At 39.5% G+C, this 25,842-nt stretch overlaps 1 protein-coding gene across 1 annotated transcript in view; it reads left to right on the plus strand.

Moving 5' to 3' along the window:
* Nucleotides 1-5,554: 5,554 nt before the first annotated feature.
* The window catches only part of LOC136836950 (2-aminoethanethiol dioxygenase), a 30,918-nt gene continuing 10,630 nt past the window's right edge, over nt 5,555-25,842 (plus strand). Inside the window, exons 1-2 of the mRNA XM_067101472.1 lie at nt 5,555-5,800; nt 25,252-25,386. Of these exons, the coding sequence (XP_066957573.1) occupies nt 5,621-5,800; nt 25,252-25,386 (315 nt within the window). The 5' untranslated portion in view covers nt 5,555-5,620. The remainder of the gene's footprint in view (nt 5,801-25,251; nt 25,387-25,842) is intronic.

Consider the following 25,842-nt stretch of genomic DNA (forward strand, 5'->3'; position numbering starts at 1 on the left):
TTTACTCGTTTCATTATTTAAATTTAATGCTGTGAGCTAGGGTCTGTAGCCTTTTGTATTGTTTATTTTAACGTTGTGTCAAAATACTTTTGTATGACCTAATCTAAACTAAAGTGACATTTTTCATTCTTAGTTTCATGCTCTGAATTTTCATGTTACTGCATCCAAGAAATACTTTGATAGAAATCAGTTTCATTGTCTATGGAGAATTAAGTAAAGAAGCAAGGAAAAGGTCAGTGGTTTTTATAGAAATAGAAAACACTAAGCTAGAAAACACTAACACCAGCCTAAAAATATAGACTAAAATTATATATTAAGTAACATGGAGATGAAATAAAGATCCAACAAGCTATAAGCAAAATTCCAATGTATGACCTGGTCATAAGTTAACATTCCTTTGTTTTGATTCATTTTAGTACCTTACACAATTACACAGGCAGTCCCTGCTTACCAGCAGCATTGGTTAATGGGGTTTTGGTGTTATGGCGCTTGGCTAGCAACCGTCATTAACCGGATTTTCACTGCCGGTAAGTGATTTTCGGCATCAGTAAGTGGTTCATGTTTATGTATGTCCATATCCCTGTAGCCTAGCCCAGTCACAATTGCTTCCCTTTTGTCACCGTAGGGGGCTAGTGCCATCGGTGCACCTCTTGCAGTGCACTGTAAGTATTACTTAAGATTCTTTGCAGCATCCCTTTGGCCCTTAGCTGCAACTCATTTCATTCTTTTTATTGTACCTCCGTTCACATTCTCTTCCATCTAACTTTCCACCTCCCCATAACAAATTTTTCATAGTGCAACTGTAAGGTTTTCCTCCTGTTACATCTTTAAAGCCTTTTTAATGTCATTCTCCGTTTCAGCACTGAATGACCTCATAGGTCCCAGGCACATGGCTCTGGCCTTAATTCTGTGTTCTGTTCTATTCTTACCCAGTGTCAAGCAAGAATGTCTCCAGTCTCTGAAAAATCCATCATAAGGCTAGAATTAACAGCAATGGTAAGGAGGCATTGGATTTGGCTAAGACTGACAAGAAAACTGCCAGTGCTGTTTAAGTGTGAGACAAAGTGGATAAACTTAAAACAGTTACAGTACAGTATGTTTGTGTGATGTGAGTTTTGAAATGTTAACTCTGGTGTCCTATCTATTCAAATATTTGGGTAGTGCTTTTATTATGTTAAAATGGAATGACATAAGTAATTTTAATTTTTCTTAGAATTGGTCACTCTTTTAATTGGTGGACACATAATGCATTGCGATACTAACAGTTAGACATTTTTCATAAATATCCAAAATATACCAGTAATCAACCAAGAATGTCAAGTTTTAGAAATTAAACCAATTAAAGAAACTTTGTGAAATCTTTATTTTTAATTAAACCAATTACATAATGTTTAAAAGCTGTAATTTAATCAATAAAGCCTGAACTTTCTTAATAATAAAGACAAATCCTTCAGGCAAGCCCTGTGAAAGCTAAATAAATTAGCTCTATGGTCTAGTTAAATTGCTCAAAGATAATTGTCTTTTGTTTATAGATTTTTATTACCAGTTATTGTTTTGCATCATATTCGACCCACAATAGCAGAGAAATGAAGCCAAAAGAAAAATGGGATCAGTCAAGATATTCACTCACTCGTTGATTGCCTAAGCTCTTTTCCAATGTAGAACATGTGGCCTACTCATTTTAGCACATCTAGAACACGGGTGCTCATTGATTGGATGCATTATGAGACATTGCTTGCTACATTAAATTATCCTTCACACACCTGTTAGACCAGTGGATATTGACATGCATGTTCTTAGTGTAGAGTGCTGCCCAAGGTTTGTGCAAAATCTATACCATTGCCTACACACACACACAGACCATCCACACAATGCGTGTTCCACTCCCTTGGTAATGGAGCTCTCTCCCCTCCATTGATGCACTTTCCTTTCCTTTCTACCTTGCCATCAGTCTATCATTGTACTACTTACACTTTGATATGAGAGCACTCTGAACCTTTCATTTCCAGAATGCCCAACACAGTGAGAGCATAAAATTCTGAGAAATGTGTCAAATTTTCTCTCAACCTCTGACTTCGATAGCTTTGGGTCAGCTGACTTTATGGACTTCAACCTCTTTCTTACCTGATTGGTTAGGGACATCACCGAGAAGGTACATGACACTCCTACTAGAGCTAACATGACACTGGACAACTCAGCTCTTCGCTCACACGTCCATTCTCTGACTAGCAGGAAGCAGAAGCAGAGGTCATTCAGTGCTGAAAGGATAATTGAGAGTAGAAAGGTCTTAAAGGTGTAAGAGGAGGAAAACTTCACAGCTGCACTATCAAACACAATTGTTAGGAGAGTGTGGAAAGTAAGGTGGAAGAAAGAGAATATGAACAGGGGTACAGTAAAAGAAATGAAAGGGGTGACACTAGGGGCTGAAGGGACGTTGCAAAAAAACTTAATGCCTACGGTGCACTGCTTGGAGTACACTAATTCCTTAGGGGGGACACTTGTACAGGTGTCTTTTGCCACCCAGCCAGGAGGTTTTACCCAAGAACCTATTCTTGTTCTGTAACCCGTGGGTATTTTGAATAGTTTCACGAACAATGTCTGTGAGAATGAAAATTAATAATTCATGATTAAAGTAAATGTACCCATATCCTCTCGCAGCATTTTCCTCAAGTAGTTCTAAAAAAGACGAGAAATTATTTATGAGTAGTAAGCAAGTGTTTCTAGAATGGCTTATTTATAAACTTTCACAAAGGTTTTTTATCCATATTGCTTTTCATGAGATACAACTTGTCAAATAAAATAAAAAAAATTCCCCATAAAGGGGGCGGCTGGGTGAGATGGCGCCGTCAGTGCATCAACTAGCTTTTACTAGGAGTAACAGCATACTCTATTAATCCTGCTTTTTACGTTACCTCCATTCCTGTTTCATTTCCTCCATCTTGCTGTCCAGCCTCTCAAGCCGTTACTAGCATAGCTTTTTAGATCGAGAGAAAAACTGCTAAAATTTTGCCATTTTGGACTGACCTGTGATAAATGAAAATAGTTCAGGATCAAAACTAGTGGTATAAAATAATCACCAGTCTCCAAGATTAACTACTTAGCAAGTTTCACCAAAATCTGAGAAAATGGAAAGGATACTGACAATCGAAATAATGCATTTGTTTTGGCATTCTTTTATAATAAAATGTCCGACGATCACGGACATTGTACTATAAATGAATGAAGAAAACTCTGTCCTTTAACTTGACCTATGACTGGAAAAAATAAACTGGTCGGTGCAAATAAATTTGGGGTAAAATCTTACCAGAGCCCGTAAGTATACGCATTCACCAAGTAAAGAGAAATAATAATAATAATAATAATAATAATAATAATAATAATAATAATAATAATAATAATAATAATAAATAAAGGTAACATTTTCACACGTCTTACCTTTTCTTTCACTCTGTTCCCTCTTCAAAGCTACCAATTACAACTAGCATTCATATAATAGAGAAAGGTGAAATTCTAATAGTTCTCTTTGTAAATGTTCCTTTCCTGACTATGTTTCCAACTTTCTATCTGTCCTGTGTTAATGGCATCCCCGTAAAGATAAAGTAGCAGGAATTAAATGTAATATCGGACTAGAGCAACCAGGGTACCTCTTCTTAGGCCTGGGGCTTCCTTGAAAGGCTCATCGTTATTCCTAATTAATACCTTTCATTTTCATTTTATCAGAAGCAATACGACATGCCGAGCAACATTTAAATGTTCCCATCACCTGTCAAATTGGACGACTTACGCCATGAACTCTGGCCGCCGTGATGTGGTTCCGATGCCAAATTATATTAGAATGAAGATATATTTTAGTACTCACTTTATATAGTATTAGAATGGAGATTCTTAATATTAGTTTTGAAATAAAGTCTTAAATTAATAGTGTTAAGCTTTAAATAAAGATTCTGAGGATTTTCTTTAAAATAACGAGTCTCACTAGGCCTGAAATACCCTTGGTATTAAGTTAAAAATAAAACGTGAAAGTTAAACTCGAAATGAAGGTTTTAGCATCAAGCTCAAAATAAGGATTCTAGGCATTAATATTAAAATAAAGATTCTTGGCATTAAACATTCTCAGAGAATTATGTGCTTGACTGTTTTGTCAATATTACATACATGCAAGATGCAAGGTGAAGCTTTCATCAGGGGGTGACATTTTGTTGTTATGAAAAAGTTTCTTGAAGATATTAATAGCAGTAAGTTTCTTAAGAAATTGCAAATGTCTAATTTTGTGATGTTGCTTACGTTAATTTATGCTTGACACAGCTGAAGCTGGAATTGGTTCTGTTTTGTGCGGAGATACCCCTGTCTCCTTTCTTGTGGAATAGTAGAAATGTAACCGAGTCGGATTTTCTTTCTCTTTTTCCAAGTCAACGAAATTACCCCAGAAGTTGAAATGAAAAATTATGAATTAAAATGACTCACCACCGAACTAAAATGAATTCATTGTACAGATCATCATGGAGGAAAGAGTCCAATAGGACGGTCTTGGTACAGATGCCACATATTTGCGCCACGGTAAGTCTTCCGCAGGCATACAAGAAGGTCATGAGCTGTAAAAGAAAAGAGGAATAGAGGCCGCTAACTAAACTCATTATGTCTGGTAGCTGCCCCTTAATTTAAATGGATTTTAATCAGGAGATCTTACACCTATGTATGTACGTTAATCAGGTTCACCAAATTACACCAAATTAATACCTATCGTCATAATTACAAAATGATAATTTTCCCAATGGATGCAGAGCAATAACATGATATTAATAGTATTAACGAGATTTTTAGAATACTCATACAGTAACTGAACGCTGACTGAGGGCACTGAAGAAATAATACAGTTAAATTAATAGAGTATTGGGACTAGCAAAGAAAAAGTAGGCAAAGCTAGACGGACCGTGAACTTTATCATTCAACGTGAACTGAACTCGAAGATATTTTAAGCTAAAAGGTTAAAAGGTTATTTGGATCTTTCCTGGATAGTGACCCCCAAGAGTTTTCGGGGTTCATTATCTAGGACTAATATCTCTTTGGGGTCATTATCTTTATGATATTTGCAGTCTTTTGTTTGTGTTTTTACGGTCATCTCCAAAGAGCTTGTACTAAATTAACCAAAGGTGGATATATACCGGGTTAAAACCCGTGGGAGTCTGTATTTACGAAGGATCCGGTTATTTCGATATGCTTAACCTTTTAGCATTATAATAATACGCAAGGAAATGGATCCCTACAATTATCTCGTATTTTGTAGTTTTTGCAGTCCTGCAGTCGATGCTAGTAATGTCATGACATTGAAAATCGGCAATTGTCACGTATCTCGAACCTAAAAGTAACACAAAACAGCTGATTGCTCATTCGAATCGAAGTAAATTTGATGCTCTTCATAATTTTAGAGTAAAGAAACAGGCAATCTTCTTTTTTTCATTTTTAAAGATTTCATTTTTAGTTTATGACAGAATTTTACCAAATTTAAATAGTATGCTTTGTATTTTTGATCCTGAAAATTTTATTCATTCATGATCGAACGGTGGTATTTATTATTTTGGCTTTGGTGAGGAAACAAGAGTGCTTGAGAATTGCACAAATCATGACGTCACTTATACAGCAAATTGGAAGACTTGCAATTCGCACTTTCAAGAGAGACTCTCAAGTCCCCGAGGCAGTTTTCAACAGCCGTTATGAACAGCTTTACAACCTGGTGAACAGAGTTACCCCAGAGGACATAAATTTAGATCACAGGCTGCTGAGTGACCGTGGACAGTTCAACGTAAGTTTGTGTTGCCGTGTGTTTGCATGGCAGTTGCTTTTAGGCTCAGCAGAGTTCTTGAATGTAATTTTATTGTTAAGGGACATTACTATGATACTGTAATATCACGCCAGTTACGTGAACCGGGTAGGCTATTATTTTCCTAGTGTTGAGGACTAGGGCTATCTTGTGTTGGTCTTCTGCACAGAAGGTCCGCATGAAGTCTTGCCTAGGCCTTGTTAGGTTTAAGAAACAGTGACGTAGATAATCACCTTGATATTTTCTATTTTCTGTTTTATGGGCATAGAAATTAGGGAACTTGTGAAAACCATCCTACAAGAGTAGCCCCCCCTCCTGTTCAGCTTATTTGGGGACTACAGTGGGAAACTGGGGATTTTGAGTGGGGCAGAGCCAAAATATCCTGCAGTGCAATGTACAGGTGTAAAATGCATAAATTGCAACATAATCTGTTGAAAGAATACATAGCTCATGTTGGTAAGCATTAACTCGAAGTTCAGGGGCAGAGTTAAGCAATGCATCCTAAAATTCATTAACTCTATCTAGGGTGCTGGATCCTCACCTGGCCAGGGGCCAAACCTGGAACACTCTTAATGTAACCTGACCAAGGCTCAGTGGGCTATAATAGGTACACTTAATTGTTTTTCATATTAATGGAAGTCAGGTTCATCCCAACCAATTGAACAGTTACCGTATCAGAAAAACATATTTACATTGCCAGAATCACTGACTTCTTAAATAGTTAGGCCAGCTCATTCCAGAACCTAAACACGTCCAAAAACAACATTGATTTTGGTAAATTTTTTCCTTTTAAACCAGCCCCACTTGCATGAATATCGTCTTTCGTAGCCTACCACCCAATGGCCTTGAACATCAAAACACATACAGACTCAAAATATCTCATTAACAGTAAATTTATGATAGATTTTAGTATGCTTTGCATATTAAGCATATTAAGGAGAGTTATAAACAAAGCAAGAAACTGCAGTATCAAGAACTTGTATTCAAGTGAAATAACTTATCTTGTGAAAGTGGTCAACTCAACAACTTAAAAATGCTGTAGCATGTTTCTTATTTACAGTCACTTATCTACTAAGTAGACTAGTCATATACAGAACTCTCACATGTCCAAACTGATTAAAGTTAGTGATTTTTCTCTGAATTAGTTTTGACTAAGTAACACTACAGTAGGTGTTCTGATTTTCCATTTACAAAATGTCATTATAGGCCAGCATGGGAAATATCCCTTACAGACATGTGAGGTAAAGATAGAGTTATGTTCTTTATCAATTGTTTCTAACCCTTACAGGTTGGCACATATATACATAAAAAACCATGACTGGCAAACTTTAAAGTCTGTCAATAAAAAAAAAGAATATATGCAAATGCTTGTGGTATAAAAAAAATAAAGAGAAATTTCCTCTACTTACCACAGTGAATTGAAAGTGTAAATTGAAAGTGAATATTCTCAACCCTTTGCAGGTCTTTTCCTGAGATGCTTGTAAAAATATGCTAATTTTATGAGTGAAACATGTTCTACCCAGTATTTTTTATTTGTTAGTTACAATATTCAGCTTACATAATCTCATAAAAAATAAGAACTAAAACCAGCAACAATCCCTTAGTATATTTATGGACAAATATACAGTATAAGAGATGTACAGTAATACCTCGGACATTTGCGAGGTTAGGTTCCACAACCTGCCGCAGATCAGGAATCATGAATGTTTGGTACGAGTCACTAAAAATGCTAACAAATGCTTATTTCTTGAGTTTAAACCCTAAATATGACCCAAATCATGCTCCCAAAGCACTTAAATTTCATTTAAAAGTTAGCTTAATATGTTATCCTTAAAATAAGAAATAAATGGTTGACTTAAAAATAGAATACAGTACTGTATTGCTTAATGGGTATTTGCCACACTAGATCATTTACATTATGGTATATTGTACTAATGTTACCCCTATGCTAATTCATTGGCTACCGTTTTCTTTTTGCACTCACAGTAACGCAAAACCAAGTAATAAATGGGACTGTATACTTAATGGCTGAGGTTTTCTTCGTAATTGTCAGAAAGGTAAACTAGATAAACTTCATGTGTCACAGAAGTCATATAGTAATGAAGATAAACAGTTCAATAGAAGAAAGAAAACATGTACATACTATAAGCAGATCAGTGAAAAAATTGCGGATGCAAATTAGTTAGTTTCCAATGAAAATTTTTGTGGATCCAGAAATGCGAATACATGAGGTATGGCTGTCCTTGGATGGGAAGAATTGGTACCTTTTAGCGAGTTTGTGTTCTTTTTAATATTTTATTGTACTTTATTTTGACAAATGACAAATACAGCTCATGTAATATCATAAAAGATAACTAAAACCTGAGCAGTAAACCCCCAATATTCATGTTCTCACAATTCGCGGACTCAGCGAATTGCAGAATTTTCTTTGGAACCATCTATAAATTATTCACAGTAAACTCACCCATTCATGGACTTTTTCATTAAGCAATATTCTGTATTTTCATATTTTTGTGATTAAATACTGTATTGTATCTACATACAGTATATGTTTTATGATAGAATAATGATTTACAATACAGTAAACACCCTGTATTTGCGGGGGATGCGTACCACACCCCCCTGCGAATAGCAAAAATCCGCGAATACTTAAAACCCCTCTAAAAACACTTAGAACTGCCTGTTTTGATAGTTTATACACAAAAAACCCTAAAAAATGCTTATCCTGAGTGCATTTAGTCAAGAAAATATGAAAATACAGCAATTAGTGAATATTTCTCAGTGAAAAATACTGCGAATGGGCGAATTTTCCGCAAATAGTTGGTAGATATGTTTCACAGAGAAATCCACGAATAGGTGAGTCCGCGAATATTGAGACCGCAGACACGGGGATTTACTGTACTAATTTTCAAATATTAATATTAAGTTTGATAAGATTAAATAGTAACAAATAATAAAAAATAATTCCTCTCTCTCTCTCTCTCTCTCTCTCTCTCTCTCTCTCTCTCTCTCTCTCTCTCTCTCTCTCTCTCTCTCTCTCTCTCTCTCTCTCTCTCTCTCTCTCTCTCTCTCTCTCTTACTGAGGTGTATGTTTATTTGTATGATAAATAAATGATTTATATAAGTAACTTACCAAATACTTACATAGCTATAGTTTCTACTTTACGCGGCAGCTCAAAATTCGAAATTCGCAGTAGCGCTCTTTTGTCTTGGGTGTAGGTATGCCGCCCTGCCCACTATCGGGGAAGAATAGGTACAGCATAGCTAAAGAGCTCAATTCGTTTCTGCCGGTTAATGACTGAACACCAGTTATTAGCAGCTCTTGTTTCGTTTTCGCCGGATGGTCGGAGATCATCCTTGGTGAAGTACTCTTTGCTTTTGGTAGTGCAGCTATCTAGCTTAGCTAGAATTTGGATTATTTCTTCGATTGTGACTTGTCTAATTGGAATTTTGACTATTATGTCTGACTCTAGTTTGTCTAGTATTAGATACTGCAGCAAGGGTCGCAAAACTAGACCCACGTCTGCAAAATATGACTCACATACCATTTGTTGTACTTGTAGGGAACAAATTTGTTCTCCAGAGTTAAATTGTGACGAATGTAAAGACTGGGAGAAGAGTAAATGGAAGACTTTACAGACACACTTAGACAAATTGCAGCATGACTGAATTAGGAAAGCTACAGCTAGGGCCGAAGCTAAGGCTTCCGCTAGTGTAGGTCATTCTCGAGGAATTGATATTGAAGTTATGCCTATCCCTTCAATGCCTGTGACAGCTTTTCTCCCATTTCCAGTCCTCCAGCTTTTCCTGGCACTCCATTACCTACCTCTCATTCTGCTGAACCCAATGCCATTGCCAGCTTAGAAGCACAGGTAGATCAAAAATTTAATTTACTTGTCAATACTGTTTCCCAGATTGGGAACTCTGTGAAGGTCCCTATGGACAAATTTAATAGTGTAGTGTTGAGTGAAGTGTCAGCGGAGGGGGCGGCTGTTCGTCCCACCAATGCTCCTAGACCAAGGTCCCTGCTAAATTCCCCTTGCCAACATGGGAGGAAGCAAACTGGCAGTCCAAGGGAGGTCGGTGGGGTTTGCCCATGAGCAGTCGTCGCCTCATCCAAGCCTCTTCTTCGCCAATCCCATGCTGCAGAAGAACACCGTTGGAAAGGTGCTCGAATGGATGCGCATGCCCTGTCTTCAAGTGATTCAGATTCTCCCGCCTCTAAGAAACGCAGTGACCGTTTTGCCAGTGTTTCTAGGCTATTGAAAAGGCAGGGCGCTTCAGTGGATTCTGATTCGCCCCCGTCTCGTAAGCAAGCTGTAGAGAGAGAACATAGCCCTCTCCTTTCTTGCAGTTTTTGGGAGTCACCAGCAAGAGATTCTCGCTCTCATTCAGGTGCGAAAGTGCGTTCCGACCCCGAACGATTGTGTGTCAGTCCAGCTCATGGGCACCAAGAGTACGAGTGCCCAGTGTACGTTAGTGGTGTGCGTAAGCGCCAACTCTTAGATTGTTCGGCATCCGAGCTTTCATCTCTAGAGCACCCAATGTCCAAGTGCCCATCGCATGAGCGCGCAGTTTTCGCCTTGTCTGTTCGTGAGCTCCCAGATTCCGAGTTAGAAGAGCCCGTGTTCCGTGTTTGACTGCTCGGAGTGGGAACGCCAGATCGCCGAGCACCCATCCTTGGGGTGCCAAGTGTCCGCGGACAATGCAGTCGCTTCCAAGGAGTCAGTGTCTGCTTCAACAACGGGTGGGCGCCCAACGTCCGTGCGTCCAGTCGCTGGGGGTGCCTCTCTCGAAGTCCACCCTACTTCTAATTTCTCCGTGACCCCGCAAGGAGAGTTTCCAGTATCGGTTGCCACAAGAGAATTTCCATGTTCCTCAAGATCCCTCATTGGCACCGCTTCAACCTTGGCTTGATAAAGTGTTGAGCCTTCTTCAAAAGCCAACTCCAGTAGTGCAAGACACCGTGGAACCCCCAAGATCACCCGCTTTGTCTGTTGAGGAACCTGCAGAAGAGGAGCAACCTGCCTCTCATTACTTGACACTGCTCAGGTTTTTCCTGGTCTGCTACCCGCCGTTCTTCTCTCCAGTAGTCCCATTATCGCCCGGTTTGGCCTACTTGATGCGACAACCACCAGGTACCGCCAGACTGCCACATATGGTGTTGTCTTCGTCGTCGAAGAAAGCTTTCGGCTGCATGAATGCCTGGCTAGCAGAGAAGAGGGAAGTCGGGAAGGCGGTCTTCTGTTCGCCTCCCCCTCGTTAGATAAGGCAGAAGTATCTGTCTTATGCAACTGGAGATGCTCCGTCCTTGGGAATTTCTGCCTCCTCTCAAGGGGACTTCTCCAGTATCTTAGATGCCTCTCGTTGCTCTGCTTTCTCAACGGCCAGAATTCTCTTCACAGCCTCGGAATTAGACTGTCTTCTTAAAGATATATTTAAAGTCTTCGAGATCTTTAGTTTTCTAGATTGGACGGTGGGGGCCCTAGCCAAAAAGATAGAAGACTGTACGTCCCTTCAAGAGAACTTTGCATCGGACTGGCTGCGAGTACTGGGATGTGCGGATAGATCTGTAAGAGATAGAGCACTAGTGCTAGCAACCATCTTCACAACAGGAGTCCTAAAAAAACGAGATTTGTGGTGCTTGTACATGGCAAAAGGAGTCACCCCATCGGAATGTTCTTTGCTTCTTTTTGCACCCCTAGACAAGAATAGTCTGTTCCCGCAGGACACCCTGGAATGGATTTCAGTGGGTGTACAGAAGAAGTCGACTCAAGACCTCCTCACTCAATCCACCAAAAGAACTAAGTTCTCTTCACGAGCCACTACAAGAACAACAACTAGAATGTTGTTGCCCCCGCAGCAACAATCCTTTCGAGGTTCTAGAGGTTACATCCAGTCCCGACCTAGAGCCAACCTCCGAACCTCCAGACCAACTAGGAAACCCATTAACCAGACAACACTTAGAAAATTATATGTCTGTCCTCCATGTTCCAGTGGGAGCAAGACTTTCCCATTTCTGGACAGAATGGAGAAAGAAGAATGTGGAGCTGTGGGTGCTGAAAGTATTGAAAGAAGGCTATGTATCCCTTTCAGGGAGAAACCTCCCTTAGTAACCTCTCTCATCAGCTTAACAGCCTACTCGGTAGACTCAGAGATGTTTTCGGCCCTATCTTGGGAAGTGTCAGCCCTACTAGAAAAGTGAGCCATGGAAGTAGTCGAGGATGTAAACACGGGGGGGTTTTACGACCGCCTCTTCGTGGTTCCCAAGTCATCGGGAGGATGGAGACCTGTCCTGGGCATCAGTGCCCTGAACCTCTTCGTTCAAACAACAAAGTTCAAAATGGAGACAAATCAGTCGGTTTTGTCGGCCATCCATCAGGGAGACTGGATGGTTACGATCGACATGCAAGATGTTTACGTCCACATTCCAGTTCACCCAGACTCCAGGAGGCATCTGAGATTTGTGTTCCAGGACAGAGTCTTCCAGTTGCGGGCACTCTGCTTCGGACTCTCCACGGCCCTTCAAGTTTTTACCCGGGTACTCGCTCCCCTAGCGAAATGGCTACACCTTACTGGGATAAACATCTCTCTGTACCTGGATGATTGGCTCCTACGGCCCCCCTTGAGATCTCAGTGCATGGAGGACCTGCAGGAAAACTCTTCGTCTTGCCCAAGATTTAGGTCTTTTAATAAACTTCAAAAATTCACATTTAGTTCCGACTCAGTCTATTCTATGTTTTGGGATAATGATAGACTCTCAGAGTTTTCGGGCTTTTCCATCCCAACAAAGGATACTAACTTGCCACAGGAAAGTCCAGGACTTCATAACTCGCCACTCCTGCTCAGCCAACGCGTGGATGAGTCTTCTAGGAACCCTCTCGTCCATAGAGACGTTTGTTCCATTAGGGTGCGTTCACACCAAATGCGTCGCGTCACGTCAAGTCAGGCTAATTCATGACTCGCCGTGAATCGCCAACCCAGTTTAACACTGCTTTCTATGGGCCTTTGAAAGAAACCGTTCACACTGAATGCATCGAGTGACGTCACGTCCCGTCGAGTCAAGTCACAAATACAGCTGGACCTATTTTTAACGTCAGTCATAGTGAGTGTCAAGTGCCGATCGGAGCTATGCTGGTCGAACCACTGGTAAACTTGGCTGGGGGCGGCCTGCTGTTTATGATGCTTGTGACCCCAAACACCATGATCGTGACTTCATTGCCATTTTGTGGAAAGAAGTTGCTGCTGCAATGTCATGCACAGGTAAAAGTAAAAAATTTTATTCACTGTAAACCATTTATTATGATTTGAGCAATACATTTTGACTGTACAGTATATTACTATGGACTATCGGCTAACCTAAATTAGACACTCAAAATAACTTAAATTATCAATATCCCTTTTCTTTCCATAAGCCTATCATTTGTAATAATCATGTAATCTGTTATGTTAGGTAGGTTTTCCACTTTTCATGTGGTCTAAAAACCTGATATTAAAGTTTTTTACATGGTTTAAACCTCAAAAGTAAATGTGGAGCTCTCCCCAAAATTACCTGGTAATGAAATACAGGCGGTCCCGGTTTCTGACGACGGGGTTCCGTTCTTCTTGCGCGTCGTAACCGAAAATCGTCGTAAGCCGGAAAATCGTCGAAAATCGTCAAAAATCATAAGAAAACCTTACTTTTAATGCTCTGGGTGCATTGAAAACGATGTAAACTGCATTATTATTGAGTTTTACATCAAAAAAACCTTCAAATTATGATTATTCTGCCGTTTTGGGGCCATATTTCTTCCGTCGGATCGGCGTATGACGCGTCGTAACCCCGGAACATGCGTCGTAAGCCAGGAAATAATTTCTGATGAATATATTTGAAAAGCGTCGTAACCTCGGAACGTCGTAAGCCGGAACCGTCGTAAACCGGGGACTGCCTGTACTCGTGATTTCAATGTTTTCTTTTAACCTTGGAAAAATAACTTCGTTGATTTCTCTCTCTCTCTCTCTCTCTCTCTCTCTCTCTCTCTCTCTCTCTCTCTCTCTCTCTCTCTCTCTCTCTCTCTCATATGGTTGAAATTTCCAAATTGTGGCCTCTTGATGTTCAGATGATGCACCCAGATTCTAGGCTTACTTTTTTTACGTTTGCGATGCCAAAGCTACACCAGAGCATTAATTTCACCAAGAGAATATGCACCCATTCTCATAAAAGGCTACTGTGCTACTGTCGCAGAAATAAGATGCAAATGAGTACAAACTTGACTTGAGTTGACGCATTTGGTGTGAACAGGGTTTAGTCAAAATGACTTGCATCAAATGAATTGACATGACTCGACTTGACGCGACGCATTTGGTGTGAACGCACACTTAGGCAGGCTACGTACAAGAACACTGCAATTTTACCTCAAGGCCAATTGGAAAAGGAAGTCATTCCCGGACTCATTCATTTTCAACATCACTCCCCAAATAAAAGAGGACCTCCGGTGGTGGCTAGCGGAAGACAGATTCACAACAGGAAGATCTCTGGCTGCAACGAACCCTGACCTAACTTTGTACTCAGACGCTTCGGATCTGGGTTGGGGAGCCCTTCTCAACGACATGAAAGTGTCAGGAACATGGTCGCCTACCGAAAGAAACCTCCACATCAATTTTGCAAACATCATTTGGGAGGTGCAAGTCAGTGTTTGCCATTGAAGCAGTGTATGAACAATGCAGTACATTAGGTTCGTTCTTCACAGCTGGCATGGTATTGGGGGATGAAGGATAGGAGAGTGCCTTCTTTTCCTCTATCCACTCTCCTTGAATAAGGATCGTTGTACTTCTTGGGAAGTGTGGTGGACACTGAGTCGTGAGTGTCACCAGTCTGTATTTTATGGCTTTGGACTAAAATTTTATGTGGTGTAGGTCAATTTTATCTGGTCTTTGTTGTTCTGTTTTACTGCGCCCAGGGCAAGGGCATATCCACATGTTATTTATGTGACCCTTTGGGATTGTTAGCTTTGGCAACCTGCGATTAACCTACGTTGCAAAGCTAAAGTTAAGTATACCTTAGTTTTACCAGACCACTGAGCTGATTAACAGCTCTCCTAGGGCTGGCCCGAAGGATTAGACTTATTTTACGTGGCTAAGAACCAATTGGTTACTTAGCAATGGGACCTACAGCTTATTGTGGAATCCGAACCACATTATAGCGAGAAATGAATTTTTATCATCAGAAATAAATTCCTCTAACTCTTCATCAGCTGGCCAGGGAATTGAACTCTGGCCCATCGAGTGACAGTCCGCAGCTCTACCGACCCACCCAACGAAGAGTCCCACTCAAGTAGAGGCAACCCTTGGCTCTACTGCCATGCCTCTACAGGTTGAGAGGAGCTATGACCAGAGGCAGTACTCGTCTGCCATTGCTCCCTCACCAGGTAAGGTTACAACAAGCATTTCAAGATGCTAGCTAATGTTCTATTCCAAATTCCTCTCCATATCAGAGTTTTTTTGGGGTAGTATATGTCCATTTATCCCACCTCCAATTAATGTAGGATTCAGCTATGTAATTATTTGGTAAGTTATATAAAAATGACATTTTTGTAATAAAATAATGTTTTATACATACTTACCAAATCATTACATGATCAGAGCCCTCCCCCCTCCTCTCTCATGAACATAGAGCATACGAATTGAGCTCTTTAGCTACGTTGTACCTGTTCTTCCCCGATAGTGGGCGGGGTAGTATACCTACACCCAAAACAAAAGAGCACTACCGCAAATTTCGAATTTTGAGCTGCCGCATAAAGTAGAAACTAGCTATGTAATTATTTGGTAAGTATATATATAAAACTATATTTTGTTATAAAAATGTCATATTTACTAATTTTCAAATATTGATAGTAATGTAAACAGCAATAATATAAATTCATTAAAGAAAATACCAGAGTGAATTAGTAAGATTTTAGTTTATAAATTAATAAATTATGTAAAATTTTAAAGGAATACATATCGAGAAATGGATTAACATTCTTCAAGAGATTACAGAGATAATCTCTCTCTCTCTCTCTCTCTCTCTCTCTCTCTCTCTCTCTCTCTCTCTCTCTCTCTCTCTCTCTCTTGGCAGGAAGGGTTAGAAGTACATATGTATATATTTTTAAGGGTACTAATGTTTAAGATGACTTTGAAATGATATTAATAATATAATTTCAAAGATTATTACAGTAATAGGATAATAATTTCTTCTTCTTCTTTTAAGCACGATGCCTTCTTTTATAATTTAAGGTATATTTAATGTAGGATGGTACTTTAGGTATATAGTACATTGGTAATTGAACATTCAAGATAGGCAGTTATAAGCATTTTTAGAGAGGGGAGGGTTCTAAGTATTTGTGGATTTTAACTATTCACGGGGGGATTCTGGAATGCATCTCCCGCGAATACGGGGTTTTACTGGATATTTATGGACAAATATATGCGAGATGTACTGGAATGGGGAGATGTAGTACCTTCCCCCATGAAATCTCATGGGAGACTATTCTCCCTTACTGAACTGGGGTGTGAGTGTTGCCATAAGTGTTGCCTTTCAGTCATTTATGGCCCATTCAAGTGATTTAAATGTTTTTCTGCAAAATTTGTCTAAACATATGGCACAAAATGAGGATCATCACATGATCCACGCCAGTAGTCCCCTTATGCTATATTGTGCATCAAAGGATGTGTGCTACAACAAGAGGATTAAGGTCCAGCAATGGCCGTAGCTAACACACCACGGGGTGACAAATTTGTACCAAACTTCACTCAAACTAATAGAGAAAAAAAAAAACTCCTCTGCTTTTTACCCATGGAAATGATGTTTGTCAAGGCATTATTGTTTAATGGAAGAAAAGCAAACAAAAACCAGAACCATCTCATCACTGATATCATGAATCCATACTAGATCTAGGCTGCTTTGTAGACTGTAAGATAAGTGATGCAGTAACATATCTCAGTGGACAATGAAATATCAGTTTGTCAGTCGATTCTGCTGCAAGTAGAGACATGACAATCTTGCTGCTGGGCAAAGTGGCACCAAGGGGGCAGCCTTAGGTAGTCTGTATCCTTCAGGACGGTTACAGATTTCCTTTTGAAGAATAATGTGTTTCCTTTTTATTCTCCAGGATCATTCAGATCTCTTGCTCTGTTGGTGCTTATACCAGCAATGCTGGTGGAGAAGGTGACCATGGGCTAGAGACCAGTCCTTAACCTTTCTCTTCTGAATGATATAGTTCATCAAACTCCATTCACTTCAGAAACCCCATGTTCAGCATCTGGCTTCAATCATGGATGGTGATTTCCCACTTTCAGTGCATGAAGGGTGCATATTTGTAGGTAATCATCCATCAGAACTCTTGGATAGTACCTCTGCTTCTTTAGGGATAAGACAGTCTGTCAGTTCAAAGCTTTACTCAGTCAGCTACTCAGTAGGTATTCTAGCTGATGTTGTTTGGACCCATTCTTAATATTAGCAGTTTTGACTTGGATCATCGACGGATGGTCTCTAGTTTGTCAGTTTTTCTTAAGTTGTATTTTAACAGATCTTTTACATTCTCAATTGATCCCTGAATCCCTTTTCCTGCTGAGAGCAACCAGATTCAATGAACAGTAGCACCAATATGTAGTAAATGTGCCTTGCTGTAGAACTTCTTAGCTCCAGAGGTCCTTTATTCCTCACACCTTTGGACTGTGGAACAGTCTCCCAGAGGATGTCATGCAATTGGAACTTCAAAACTTCAAGCAAAGATGCAATGTAGTACTACCCTAATGCCATTCTCCTTGCATTTAATACATTTTATTTGTTTGCTAATTTATTGTTTCTTTTTAATAAGTGAGATCTCTCTCTGTATTTCTCTTTACCTTCTCTTCTTCCTAATGAACACCATATTCTTCTGAAGCTTGAAAGTTTAAGTCAATGGCCCCTGTGGACTTGTTCCATATGAATAGGGTTCTTCCTCTGAATAATAATAATAATAATAATAATAATAATAATAATAATAATAATAATTATGACAGCCAGATTTTTTTTTCAAGGTGTAGCATCACCAAAGAGGGTAGGCATATTGCATGGGGTCTTCTACTTAGTGCAGCACTTCTAGGGAAGGTGGATCCCTCTCAATCTTGATCGTGAGTTCATAGTGAAAACTCAGAACCGATCAGTCCCTGATGAGAGATATAAGTTGTTTTTTTAAGTCAGTCCTGTCAAGACTGCAGATGATGATATATCCATTTCAAGTTTTATGGTACTACACCTGTGTAGTACTCAACATCTGACACCTGTCAATGACTGTTATTAGTATCATCAGGGACTAGAATGAAGTACAGTTTACAAAAACACAATGTCATTATGGCTTAAGGAAGTCTTCAAGCAGGAGTACAGATCATCTGGCAGTGTGGAAAGTTCTGTATCCCAGGCAAGGCTCACAAAGTCACAGGCATGGGATTTTGCAATTATAGTCTACCTTCCTGTCCTATCATCTCCTCAATTGATGGTACGGGTGCACGGGTTTGCAGTACCACACTCAGCACAGCGGTCAACCAGACACATTCCAGGATGATGGATGTATGACAGACAAGTTCAGTCACTATGGTCAATGTTAGTGACAATTGGTCTTGACACCTCGACGTTTCGAAGAATTGTTCGATCTAGAAAGATGGTCAATTAGTCCTTCAATCTTGACACTCTGAAGCTGTAACTATTTGGCTCTGTCTCTACGGACTGTGGGCTTAACAGCTATTGATCATGCCACATTGAAAATATCGCTTCTTGTCCAATCAGCGAAATTAGCTATGGTTGGGTCAGGTCAGTACTTGGATAGGTGACCTTGTAAGGACTGGGGTATGAGTGACATACTGGCTGGGTGTTTACTGGTTTATTGGTAGTTCCTTACTGAGATCAGTGTACAGAATCTTCGATGTTATCAACGCGTGCGAGCGGTAATGTAGCGTCTACACACAGACAGGTAAAACAGAGATAAAAGGTTCAGACATCTGTGTTTGTCGGCAGACAAACAGATGGCGATATCAAGAGACATGATTAACATACAGTGATGAAATATACATCAGTGGAAAGGCCAGGAAATTCTACATATGGCCAATTGCTTGAGATTCAAGACAGATTAATGGATACAATGCAGTAGCATAATATATGTGAAATGGAGAGACACTTGGCGTCTTCACAAACAGAAACACACGTACAGTTTGATACAGAAGATTCGTTGGAACATTATGAGTACATGATTAGAATGCTTGCATGGCAATGCAAGTACAGGCGGTCCCCGGTTTCTGACGGGGTTCCGTTCTTGCGCGGCGTCGTAACCGAAAATCGTCGTAAGCGGAACATCGTCGAAAATCGTCAAAAATCATAAGAAAACCTTACTTTTAATGCTCTGGGTGCATTGAAAACGATGTAAACTGCATTATTATTGAGTTTTACATCAAAAAAACCTTCAAATTATGATTATTCTGCCATTTTGGGGCCATATTTCTTCCGTCGGATCGGCGTACGACGCGTCGTAACCCGGAACATGCGTCGTAAGCCAGGAAATAATTTCTGATGAATATATTTGAAAAGCGTCGTAACCTCGGAACGTCGTAAGCCGGAACCGTCGTAAACCGGGGACTGCCTGTAGTGGTGATTGTACATACATTAAGACAACAATGGCTAGGGAGAAACAGACGGAAATATTGTATGGTTGAAATCGCGTTCCTGTAGAGAAAGAAAAAGAAAACGAGACGCTTGCTTTGTCCTGTCCACTTCGATGATGACGATTGACAAACACACGAACACACACGTGTTTGGAAGAGGCAGCGTCGGGGCTCTTACAACCTGTAGCACTGGATTCTGTTGACGTCTTGGAGACGTCTTTCACATCCATGGTTAGAAACATTGGGACTAGTTAGTACAGTAAAGCCCCCCCGTATTCATGGGGGATGTGTACCACACCCCCCTGCGAATAGCTAAAACCCACGAATACTTAGAATCCTTCTAAAAACACTTAGAACTGCCTATTTTGATAGTTCAAACACACACAAAACAAACTAAAAATGCTTATACAGGTATTTTCATATTTATGATGGGGTCAGGTTCCAAAAAAAACCATCGTTTGTTGGAAAAAACATTAGAAATACGAAAACCTACCTCGAACATAGCCTAGCCTACATTAGGGTATTCGGTACCATGTATATATATATGGAAGCCTAGCCTACACTATAAAGTATACTCTATACATACAAGGTATAGTAATTTTTAATATCAGCTAATTCTGGAGGTTCATGCAAAGTGAAATTGAATAACAAACAAGAATTAGCTTAGCCTGCTCTATGGTATATTGCATACATAAACGGTAGCGTAGCCTACATTATACTGTACTCTGTGTTCACATATCATATTATACAAACGTCAACATAACGAATATGCATCTTTTCCATGGATCTTTTAAAATGTTATGCCTTAATTCACTGTATCCAATAATATTGTATATATTCTTATATTGCTTTGTATTATAAATTGCGGTCATAGCGTCTCAATGTTTTGGTTTGGAAATCATTTATGCGGTGCTTATTTCGCCGTATTTAATTCAGTTCAGAACGCTTTTCTTGCCTCTAGTTAGCGTAAATGAATCTCTAGATACTTTATTTATATGGGGCAAGGTTATTTTTCGTTATACGAAGTGTTTTTAAGCCAAAATATAACTAAAATACGTCTCGTTGTGAAATTAATTTATCTATTATTTCCGTTAATAATAGATGACGAATGACGATGGCCGTTTGGGGGCGTTTGTTTTTTGTAAAAAAATTCAAGATTCCTTTTGATATTTTCACTTGATTTCATCATAATACGAGCTTTACGTATTTATCGTTTATCGGTATAAAAATAACAGTGTGTTCTTTCATGCCTAGTAGTTTTGATTAAAATACTTTCTCACCAATTTTAATTATGATCGAGTTTCATCCATGTTGCTGATGCACGATAATTTACAGTATAGTCATTAGCAGCTTGGACATTGTTTTCTGAGCTTCAGCTACAACTTGTAGCTTAAATTTAGCAGTAATTTTCCTTGACAATCTTTTATCCATACTGAATAAGGGTATAATGTAAAAATATATCAGTCCTATTCTACTTAATGTCATTTGTGCTGTAACCTACGGTAATTGTTAATTTCCGTACAATGGTTGAAATACCAGGTAAACAGCTGTTGTTATCTGATTCGGTTATAAGCAAAACCACAGTTTCTCGGCCAGTTGTTTATGGCTATATGCATTTATGCAAGCGTGATGTTACTAACAATACTTTTATCATTCTCTTTTACTTTTTTAACTAGAATATGGGATAAAGAGATGGAGAAAAAGTTGTCCATTGTGATTTGGTCTCTCTCACTGCCTGATTGTGCGCTGCTGCCTGCGCCCGCATGAAATTTAAAAATATTTTATAAATATATAAATAATATTGTTGTATCGGTATTAATTTCTTACCCCATTGCAAAATCAAAGTATAGTAAGTTGAATTATCGTAACTCGAGCATTACCCGAGTATTTTAGTAGTTTTATCACAAAAAGTGCATTTAGTCATGAAAATGAAATGAAAATACAGTAATTAGTGAATATTTCTCAGTGAAAAATACTGCGAATGGGCGAATTTTTCGCGAATAATTGGTAGATACGTTCCACAGAGAAATCTGTGAATACATGAGTCTGTGAATCGTGAGAACACGAATACGAGGGGTTTACTGTACTTGGGTAAGTGACCTAGAAACTAGTTCCTCGTTGGGTGAGTTGACAGAGTTGTGGGCTAACACTCGCTAGGCCCGAGTTAGAGTCTCTGGCCGGCTAATGAAGAATTAGAGGAATTTATTTCTGGTGATAGAAATTCGTTTCTCGCTATAATGTGGTTCGGATTCCACAATAAGCTGTAGGTCCCGTTGCTAAGTAACCAATTGGTTCTTAACCACATAAAATAAGTAATCTTTTGGGCCAGCCCTAGGAGAGCAGTTAATCAGCTCAGTGGTCTGGTAAAACTAAGATATACTTAACTTAGAAACTTCGGATGCTGTTGGCACCTGGGAGACATCTTTTGCATCCATGATTCAAGTCTTGGGCTTACAACTTGCCGTCGTTCTGCCACAACCCTAAAGGGAGAAAATGCTATGTGGATCTAAGACAGTTTCAGGAGTCTCAGGGTCCGAATAGGCACTCCTTTGCTAGCAGTGACACCAAGGTAGTGCCATGGTTACGCTATCCTCCTCCAGTCCAGAGATTTTTCATTCTTTGGAACATTGACCAGGGTGGCAGGCTCCTACACTTCCTTTCTTGGAACTTTAGCACAGTTATTTTTAGACTCTCAAGAGTCTCAAGATCCAAAGATAGTCACTCCTCAGTGTGATAGCAATAGGTCCCGTTGCTAAGTAACCAATTGGTTCTTAGCCACGTAAAATAAGTCTAATCCTTCGGGCCAGCCCTAGGAGAGCTGTTAATCAGCTCAGTGGTCTGGTAAAACTAAGGTATACTTAACTTAACTTAGTTCCATACTCAACAAAAGGTCCTAGTGTCTTTTCATCTGCAGTACTCTGTTGCAGTGCAGTTACACAAGTAGACAGAAGAACATTCAGTACAGTGGCCAACCAGACACATCCCAAGCAAGATGGGTGTAATTACAACAGTTCATGCGCTGAAGTCAGGAGATAAGGACAGTTGATCTTGGCACCTTGACTTCCAGAAATTCATTCAGCCTTTGAATAAGCTTGATCATAGTCCTTCTATTCTCCACTTACTGAAGTTGGCGCTGCTCTATTCTGTCTTCTCGCACCCTTGAATGAGCAAGACATCTTTGGTATCCATTTACTTCTGGAAGCTTACGCTTTTTGCCATTCTATATGTTTCGAAGGTGATCAGTGAGATGGATCATTCCACTTCTATGGTCCTTTGGTTCCAATGATAGCATGATGCCTATGTTGCCTCCTTAAAGACTAGGCTTTCAGCCCAATGCCAACAACTCATTCGTTAGCTTCGATTTGGCCAAGAAATGGTGTCCATATTGTCATTTCTCTGACTAGTGGGATGATCAAATGAGCGTACTCTGCAACTTCCTGGTGGACATCAGTACATTTTGGGGCAGATCTTTTGAGCCCAGGGGCATCAGTCTGTCCATTGCATTCATGAAGAACCTGTCAGTCGAGCACTAGGATGGAATGTAATCGTTTAGATCATATTCATCTCCTTTTACCTTGGGACATTGCCCATAAGTCCTTAGACTCCTTTTCCTTGGATCCTATGGGGGATGCTCAACAAGTCATATACTTCACCCAGCTCTTAAGGGACAGGTTGCATCTTGCCTAAGATTTGGCGCTGCAAGGACAAGGTGTGTGTGGGACTGGCCTCCTCCCTTTCTCCCGTCTTCCTTCCTCTTCCAGTGGGCAAAGGAACAGTGAACGAGCCATCACGTGCTGGACGGGCGTACATGCAGATGATGTAGACGACTGAGTATCCTGTCTATAATCTGACTATGAGCAAACCAGTTGGTTATTCTTAGTTTTATTGGCTCCAAAACTGTGGGTTCATCCAAACCCTTTCGTATCAAGGATATTACATTCCTTTAATTCCAAATGCCCAGAAGTCTGATGATTGAACGTCCATCTTGTTCAATAGATCGGAAGCTCTTCCTTGGGCGAGTCGGTAGAGTTGTGGCTTTGCACTTTTTAGGCCCGAGTTCGACTCTCCGGCCGGCTAATGAAGAGTTAGAGGAATTTATTTCTGGTGATAGAAATTAATTTCTCGCTATAATGTGGTTCGGATTCCACAGTAAGCTGTAGGTCCCATTGCTAAGTAACCAATTGGTTCTTAGGCACATTAAATAGGTCTAATCCTTTGGGCTAGCACTAGGAGAGATGTTAATCAGCTCAATGGTTTGGTAAAACTAAGGTATACTTTTTTTTCAGTAGATCAGAGGTATGGTCTCCTTCCTTTGCTCTTTCATGACCAGGAAGAGACTACCCAGGTGAGCCGAACTACCAGTCTGTTCAGAGAATTACTTAGAATCCTCCCTCCAAAAGTAAGTCTCCCCTATGTAAAGACTGAGGGTTTGTATTTGTGTAGGAACAAATGGCAAATTTTTAAAGTAAAATGTATTTTTCCCAATATATAAACCTGAGGTCTTACCACCCCTCATTCTCTTACCTGGGCCAGAAGGTAAATTGCGTAGGAGTGAATGTGCACTGATTTGGTAGGCGGTGCATCCAGCTCTGCCATTGGTAGCTATTACCATAACAACCTTGCAAAAGTTTAACAGCCAGATTTCCAGCTCGCTGAAAGTTAATCCCATATGTAAAGACCTCAGGTTTGTATGTTAGGAAAAATATAGATTACTTAAAAAATTTGCCATGTTTCCCAATTTTCGTAGAGTAAGGTCAGAAACAAGTCATACACTGGCACATGCCCCGATCATCTTCGTCACATATGCCAGGATGTGCAGGTGGTTACAGGAGTCATCCTTCCTCTGCTCACATACTGTACCTGACTGGGAAGCTGACATTTCCAGCTCGGAGTTTAACACCTGTCATGATCTCTGGACTGTACTTCCTGCCTCAGGAATGAGTCACTTGTGCAAGACAAAGGTTTTTCTTATTGTAGGAAAAAATTGTAGATTCAAGATAACCTGGAATTTTTTAAGATATATTGTGCAAACCTGAAGTTTTTTTTTCTATTAAATTTCATCTCCAACCATCCCCACATTTGTCCCTGTTGTCAAAGAAAAAGTGAGTTTACTAAGTGGATGGGTAGATCCTTAACCCCATCACTCACCTGCTACAAATCTCAAAATGCCTCTTGTTTCCATTCATTTTATATCCAACAGGTTACTGTACCTAAGTTCAATTCCCCTTCAGATTCTGAGCTCTAAAAATTTTCTAGTAATGATACCTCCCACCTAAGTGCTGTGGCTAATCAGTGTAATATAAAGTTTTGGAGTATTTGGAAGCAAATTAATATATGAAAGTAAAATAATTTTTTTTTTTTTACATTTCTTTACAAAGTAAAGATTGGCTCTCCTCCCAACCTCCTCAAGCAGTAGCTGGTTTAGACTACACAGAGAATGATCAGTGAGCACTGTGGGTGCCCAGGAACCTTGATACATAGGTGGAAAGGAAGATTCAAGTAATATGGGGTATGTCAAGTAACAACTACTACCACAGATAAGGCTACAGTAAAATAATTGGTTTGTATGTGAAAAAATTAATTTGAGTGTTAAGAATTAGGTATTTAAGATATTTTTTGATTACCACTGGCAGTTAAAACCTCATTCTGAAGAGGTATGTAAGATGCTGCCCTAGATATATATCAGATGTCAAATAGAAATATGTCTTTAATGTCAGAAATTTAAAATGAGTGTAATTGTTTGCTTTGCAGGATAAATTGTATTGTACTCAATATTTCAGGCTAGTACTGATGGAGCCCCAGTTACATACATGCAAGTTTATGAGGATAATGATGTTACCATCTGTGTATTTATTCTTAAACGTGGTGTTCGCCTGCCATTGCATGATCATCCGGGCATGTTTGGAATGTTAAAGGTAGGAGTATCTAAAATGGATCATTTACAGTAGTACTTTGTAGTGAATTCTTTTATATATATTATCTTGTTAAGTATATTTACTAATTTCTGATTAATTTTTATCAGCACAGTTTGTACATCACATACAGAATTTTCACAAATACATTGTGGTATTTCTTTTGAACTTTTGGCCATCTGGGAATAAAGTATGTCTTTTGAGTGAACTAGTAATGACTTTAGCATCTACCGTAAAAGGCTGTTTATAAATAAAAGGTGAATATATCTCTACAGTACCATGTCTTAAGTTTTGACAGCCTAGAACCTAACTCTTTCAAAGTTTGGTGACTAAACACTGCATAAGGATAAAGGAAGATTCGTAGAGTAAGGAAATAGCCACAAAGCACTAGGTCTACTGCTTGTGGACACTTGATTTTCAAACATGACATCATTGGGGTGCTGAATTTTTGTTGGTTGG

This window comes from Macrobrachium rosenbergii, chromosome 57, assembly GCF_040412425.1.
Source record: "Macrobrachium rosenbergii isolate ZJJX-2024 chromosome 57, ASM4041242v1, whole genome shotgun sequence".
Lineage (NCBI taxonomy): Eukaryota > Metazoa > Arthropoda > Malacostraca > Decapoda > Palaemonidae > Macrobrachium > Macrobrachium rosenbergii.